At 41.3% G+C, this 5970-nt stretch overlaps 1 protein-coding gene and 1 long non-coding RNA gene across 4 annotated transcripts; one reads left to right on the top strand and one right to left on the bottom strand.

Annotated features, from left to right (window-relative positions):
* Positions 1-1303: 1303 nt before the first annotated feature.
* Positions 1304-5578, bottom strand: LOC147623865 (uncharacterized). Its single transcript, XM_086820496.1, has 5 exons — positions 5151-5578; positions 4414-4531; positions 3915-4050; positions 2423-3769; positions 1304-2235 (listed from the first exon to the last, which is right to left on the bottom strand). The coding sequence occupies exons 1-5, from the start codon at positions 5380-5382 to the stop codon at positions 1642-1644; spliced, it is 2427 nt and encodes an 808-aa protein (XP_086676622.1). The 5' UTR covers positions 5383-5578; the 3' UTR covers positions 1304-1641.
* LOC147623866 (uncharacterized) lies at positions 1709-5227 on the top strand. Of its 3 annotated transcripts, none has more exons than XR_015269226.1 (4): positions 1709-1848; positions 2143-3059; positions 3373-4129; positions 4401-5227. It is a non-coding gene; the product is annotated as an uncharacterized LOC147623866 (long non-coding RNA). The 3 variants fall into 3 exon arrangements; XR_015269227.1 differs by having other exon boundaries at positions 2143-3777; positions 3936-4129; XR_015269225.1 differs by having other exon boundaries at positions 2143-4129.
* Positions 5579-5970: the final 392 nt, after the last annotated feature.

Below are 5970 nucleotides of genomic sequence, written 5' to 3'. Positions count from 1 at the left end.
GATGATGTGGCATGTAACGTTACATTTTGGCATCTTAAATCTTGTTTGTGGTGTATCTTGAGCATTACTACTTGAAAGTTATCCGAGATTGTATATTTGAAATCTACTCATCATAAGCTTCTCAATGATATGTCACATGGATGGGTTTTGATATAAGATTAATAGGGCTCACCATGGCCCCATTTTTTAGAGATTGTATATTTGAAATCTACTCATCATAAGCTTCTCAATGATATGTCACATGGATGGGTTTTGATATAAGATTAATAGGGCTCACCATGGCCCCATTTTTTAGAGAGAGAAAGAGCATGAAACTCCTTAGAGGGCCTCAAAATGAGCTCATAATTTTCCTAATTAGCCTTTACCCATTTACCATTTTGAAAGCTTGTATCTCTTTCTATAAGATGCAACTTACATCCACAACAACAATACTAAGCCTAGTGGTTTAAGCCCCTTGCTTTTGACGTCAATAAGCAACAAAAGTCCTAGGCCCCCAACTTGTGGATCGACATACGTAGGATAATTAGAAAAAAAATCATTACTTTCATAACTCAAGAACACAAAAAATGACAATTAAGGAAAAATGTTAATGTGTAGGCAAGGCAATTGGTTATATTGATTGAAATTCAAGAGTTGGCATATTTTGTTAATTCCATGAATCAAGATCACAAGAAATGATGACCAAGACCACCCCCGTAAGAGAAGTTATCTCATGATAGTTGGGGGTTTGCACACTTCCATCAAGTCCATATACCAAGATTGTGAGATTAGTGAAGAGTGGGTGAAGAGTGGACGATTGCACACCCATGCAATTATAGAGATGAATAGTAAAAACAAGTGTATAAACCATTCCACGCCTTACAGAATGGGAAACTTTTAAAGAGGTTTTAGGTTTTACATGTTATGCATGAAGATATATTTATACATAAATGTGTGTGTGTGTGTGTGTGTGTGTGTACATATGTATATATATAAATAAATAAATAATAGGCTTGTATATATACATATGTACATACACACACACATACATACATACATACATACATACATATATATATATATATATATATATATATATATATATATATATATTATATGTGTGTGTGTGTGTGCACGTGCATGCGCGTGTATAGAGCAAGAGAGAGAGAGAGAGAGAGAGAGAGAGAGAGAGAGAGATTGATTTAGCCAACAATTCCAAAGTGGGTGCTATTTAATTTATGTAGCTCTTTTTTGGGTTCTTTTGTGCTCGTGGTTTTGAACCCATCACCTCTTGTATGGGACTTCAAGCAAGGTTGTATCTTCATTGGCAACAATAATAATTATTTTTATTTCTATTTTTATGTAGCTCTAACAGCTTAAGGGAATATCTAGTGAAAACACAGCCGGCCTCCCATAGGACAGGGCAAAAAAGAAATTCACTCAAAAGAAATCACCAATGCTTTTGAACTTGGGTTGGGTTGATGTAAATTTTATTTTTTTTTGGCATTGCTAGGAGGGCAAGGACAGTGATAATTCCTTATAGAGGCCGTCCAACACGGCCCCATAAGGGTTCACCATTGTGAAACCAGAAGACTTGGACTAAAATAGAAGCAACTATCTCGGCCGCCCATTAAAGTTCACAATGTGAAACCAGCAGCCTCATCAGAGAGGGCTGCCTCTCCAAAGCTCTCCCGGGTTTTGAAGGCTAACCTTCATGTTACCTGAGAGAGGGCTGGCCTTCCACACCTCTCTCGTGTTTCTCAATCGGGGGTGGCCAGTGTTACAATTATCGCAGTTACCAGTGGCACCATGCTGACAAACCAGAGGAGATTCAGATACCCCATACTTTTCTATGCCTTGTCGGAACAGGTGCATCAATTCCACACTGTCATCCCTCATATAATCTGGACTGTTCATCATCCAATTATTGTTCACCTGAATCATGTTCTTTGATGTGTAAGACCCATAGTGTGCATTATCCTGCCTCATTATTGCATTCAATTCACTAGAAAAGTCTGATGATTCTTCACTGTATTGTTGCTGTTGCTGCTGCTGTTTCTTGATCATCATGATGGATGCAAAATTATTGTTCTTACTGTTTTTATTATCATCTGAACGACCCAAAGTGCTCATGATGTTTTCTGAATTGGTTGTACTGTTTAGAGGTCTGATGTGAGATCGGAGCTGCCCAACCGGCACAGCGCTCCCTGATTGGCGGACGTCCCCGACCCCTTGCTGTGGCTCAGTAATTTGCAACTGTGAAATATAATCCATTAAAAAAAGCATAACAGAAAAGAGCCTCATACATACATACATGCATGCATGCAATATACATACATATGCATAACATGTGTGTGCACGTGTCCACGCGTGCATTCACACACATACACACACACAATAATGGGTTTGATGAACACATAGAGATGAGCATAAAAGTCATTACCATAGCTTTTGCCTTGGAGGGGTGATTAACCCTGCTTGAGTTGAAGCCAGGATTAGTGTCCTTGAACACACTAGTAGTTGTAGAAGCTGCGCTTAATGTTGATTGCTTTACCATATTACTGCGTTGCAGCTGGGGCTTGGGCTCTGGTTGCAAGCTGATTGGATTAACTGATTCTGCTTGTATTAAGTGGCTCGATGATGAGGACGAGGACGAGGATGAGGATAATGAAGAAGAGGCTGCAGCCCTTCTTGCTTGCATTACTTTCTCCACCATTCTGCTGCCAAGAACAATATTATTGGAAGCTCCTTTGTTGTTATTACCCCTTGAAGTTGCCAAACTGGTGGTATTATTATCAGTGGAAGTGGATTTGGTACTAGATGATGAAGTTGATCTTCCTCTCGAGGCACTTCTAGATCTACTATTGTTGTTGGTGTTGGTGGTGGTGTTGCTGTTGTTGTTGTTCGTTGGTGTTGCAGGCTGCTGCCTAGAGCCTCTAGAGGTGGATGTGGACCTTTCAGACACAGTCGTACGGAGGTTAGGGGGAGCTTCAATCGAGAATCCAGGCATCTCCGAGGGCTCCCACAGCAATGGGCGGGCCCTCGGAGTGGTCACAGGAGAGCCTGCTCGCGAGGACGAGGTGCTCTTTGAACCTTTGCTAGGCTTGTTGGTAACCCCAGTAGCAATAGCATTATTGTAGCCATTTGTGGGATTGTTAGTGTTCATTGCACCTCTCCCTTTTGAAGTAGACCTGTTTCCACCACCACTACTAGTTGTGCTTCTTGTTTGGTTTTGAGAAAGAGTTGGGGTTGTAGGCGTTCTCAAAGGATTACTTGTGGCGGTTGACTGTCTAGCACTACTAGTTGTACCCATTCTTGGTGTTGTTGTGGCTGAAGAATTGCCCATTGTATTGGCTTTGATAGAGCTATTGTAATTACTGCTTGTGTTATCAGTGGTAGTTATGATGGATGGAAGTGTACTGGTCCTGCTTGTCGGAGTTGTCGTTCTTGAAGACTGCCTAGATGCAGGGCGAGAGCTTGCAGGGGTAGAGTAATTACTTGCTGAAGGATAATTACTATTGATACTATTATTACTATGTGCGGCGACAGCCATTTGAGAAGATGATGACAGTCTTCTGTTAGTACTAATACTACTGCTACTGTAATTACTGTCGGTGTTATTAATGATGTTGCTAGTGCTGTTGGTAGAAAGAATGGAAGAGGTAGAAATTGTGGGCCTGGCATGATTATTAGCACGAATACCGAGCCTTGATGCCACATGATCTATGGACATTTTCTCTAGCTGCTCGTTAGTGGTGGTGGCCGGGGCCTCTAATCTCCCAATAGAAAGCTGCAATGGTAATAGCACACTAATCACTTAATTAGTGCATGTATCAATACTGCACAAGTTGAACATTCCAGTTAACACAATTCTTTTTTGTGTGTATGTAATGAATGATGAAATTAAGGTGTTTGAATGGTTACATTGAGCTTACTCTTGAGGCTGATTCTTGTAGTGTCGCAAGGGATTGAAACTGTGAAGGCAGGCTGCCATTTTGAGTGGTTTCAACAGTGGCATGTAATAAATCGTCTGTTGAGTTGACGAGGGGTGTGGCAGGAGGAGTCAGGAGCCTGCACATACACATGTACATGTGCGCGCCCACATGCAGACAGTACGTACATAAGTGGACAGTTACGATGGGCCTCTCTTGTAAGAAAACCCCCATATCACTTGCATGTGGAGGGTAAAAGAAAAGTGGACTAATTTACATACAATTTATATCCCATAAATTTCATACATGTAAGATGGAATTTCAATGTCTCCCAGGCTATAAAAGAATACATCTCCTAAAATGTTAAACATTGTAACTACTAGACTTTTACATAAAGCCATCTCATATGCAAATAATAATGTGATGATGGGCTGAATGAATGAATAAACAAAAACACCAGCAATATGAATGTGTCATATAATGTTGTAGGTATCAATCTCACCAATCATAGTCGTTCTTCCCCACATCGGATGTTAGAAGATCATCACCAATTCTAGTACTCCTCATGTATCTTGATGTCGCCATATTCCGGTACAACGATGAGCTTGCTAATCGGGCGGCTGAGATCAATCAAACAAAGGCACAAGAAGGAAAGAGCATTCACATACAAAGAAGAATGATGACTGGGACAAACCAGAATCAGTGAAAGGCATGGATGATGAATGGGGTCCAAAGAAGGAATGGTGTAGCCATAAGGAAACCATCTGCTAGTGTTAATAATGAATGAGGTTTGAATCTCCCTCATGTCAAACCTTGTACCACTTACTACACAATGCTACCACAAAAATATACTCAATATTTTATAATTTTAGATCGAAAATCATCTAGATGTACTAGGATGCCACCATACATACATATGTATATATATATCACACACCTTTCTGTGTGGGAGAGAGAGAGATGATTTCTACAGCACAAGTGTGCTGAATGTAATCGTATATATCATTTAGATGAATCAAATTAGTCCTCTCTTGAGTCTCCACCACCAAAAAAAAAAAAAAAGCCCACACAGTGTGTGTGTGTGTGTGTGTGTGTGTGTGTGTGTGTGTGTGTGTGTGTGTGTGTGTGTGAGTGAGTGAGAGAGAGAGAGAGAGAGAGAGATGTTGCAATTCTTGAAGGGCATGACAATGTTGAAATTTTATAAACTAAGGTGGATAAGGATTAATCCGTAATCCTCACCTAGATTAGCTTCCATGGCGCTACGGGCAAGTGTGCCTGCTCCAAGGGTATTATTGTAATTATAATTCGGGGTCGCTGGGGGAGGAGTGGTGATTGTGGTAGAATCATAAAAAGTGGGGCGCATGGCGTTCATCTTTCTCTCGCGCTCTCGCTTCTTCATCTCCAAGAAGAGACCCAATTCTTCATTTGATCTCTCATGATGATCCTCTGAACGATTGCTACCCATTCTCATACTGGGCCCTTAATCGTCTCTCCTGATTGAATGCTTATCTTTCACAAATGGCGTGGGCAGAATGCACTCTGATCGAGCAAGCCGTATCATTAAGCTGGCGACGACGATACTCAGTACACACGGGTTGGCAAGGAGACTAGTGTGTGTAGAGCAACGAAAGATGGCACCAAGCAGGGGCTTGAGAAAGCTGGCTCCCCCGCCCGTGTGTGTGTGTCAGCGCGAGCGCGAGCGCGTGTGTGTGTATGTCGGCCGGCCGGGCGTGTAGAAATGGGGTTTTGTGCAAAAAAAGACAGAAGGGCGTGGCAAATGAGAAAACAATGCCGGCTGTGGCATCCATAGAGCCACACGTGTCTATCTTTACACCTAAGTGGGGTGATGGTCATGGTAATGGAACCTCCACATTCCAAGCTAATTCATTGTGTGTGTATATAAATAACAGATTAAAAACTAAAACTAGTAGCCAAGGGAAGACATGAGTAGACACTTCTAATGGAACCTCCACATTCTAATTCATTGGGATGTCTGTATGTGTGTATATAAATATAACAAATTAAAAACTAAAACTAGAAGCCAAGGGAAGACATGAGT

This window comes from Cibotium barometz, chromosome 26 (assembly GCF_041138505.1).
Source record: "Cibotium barometz isolate CiBa-2024 chromosome 26, ASM4113850v1, whole genome shotgun sequence".
Taxonomy (NCBI): domain Eukaryota; kingdom Viridiplantae; phylum Streptophyta; class Polypodiopsida; order Cyatheales; family Cibotiaceae; genus Cibotium; species Cibotium barometz.
The sequence above is the reverse complement of the archived record's forward strand: the minus strand, read 5'-3'. Positions and strand labels throughout refer to the sequence as shown.

Coding starts and splice junctions, on each gene's coding strand:
- LOC147623865 (XM_086820496.1), bottom strand. CDS start 5,382: ATGAGAATGGGTAGCAATCGTTCAGAGGATCATCATGAGAGATCAAAT. Junction 4,532..5,150: donor CGCCATGGAAGCTAATCTAG/GTGAGGATTACG, acceptor GATTGATCTCAG/CCGCCCGATTAGCAAGCTCA. Junction 3,770..3,914: donor TACAAGAATCAGCCTCAAGA/GTAAGCTCAATG, acceptor TTACCATTGCAG/CTTTCTATTGGGAGATTAGA.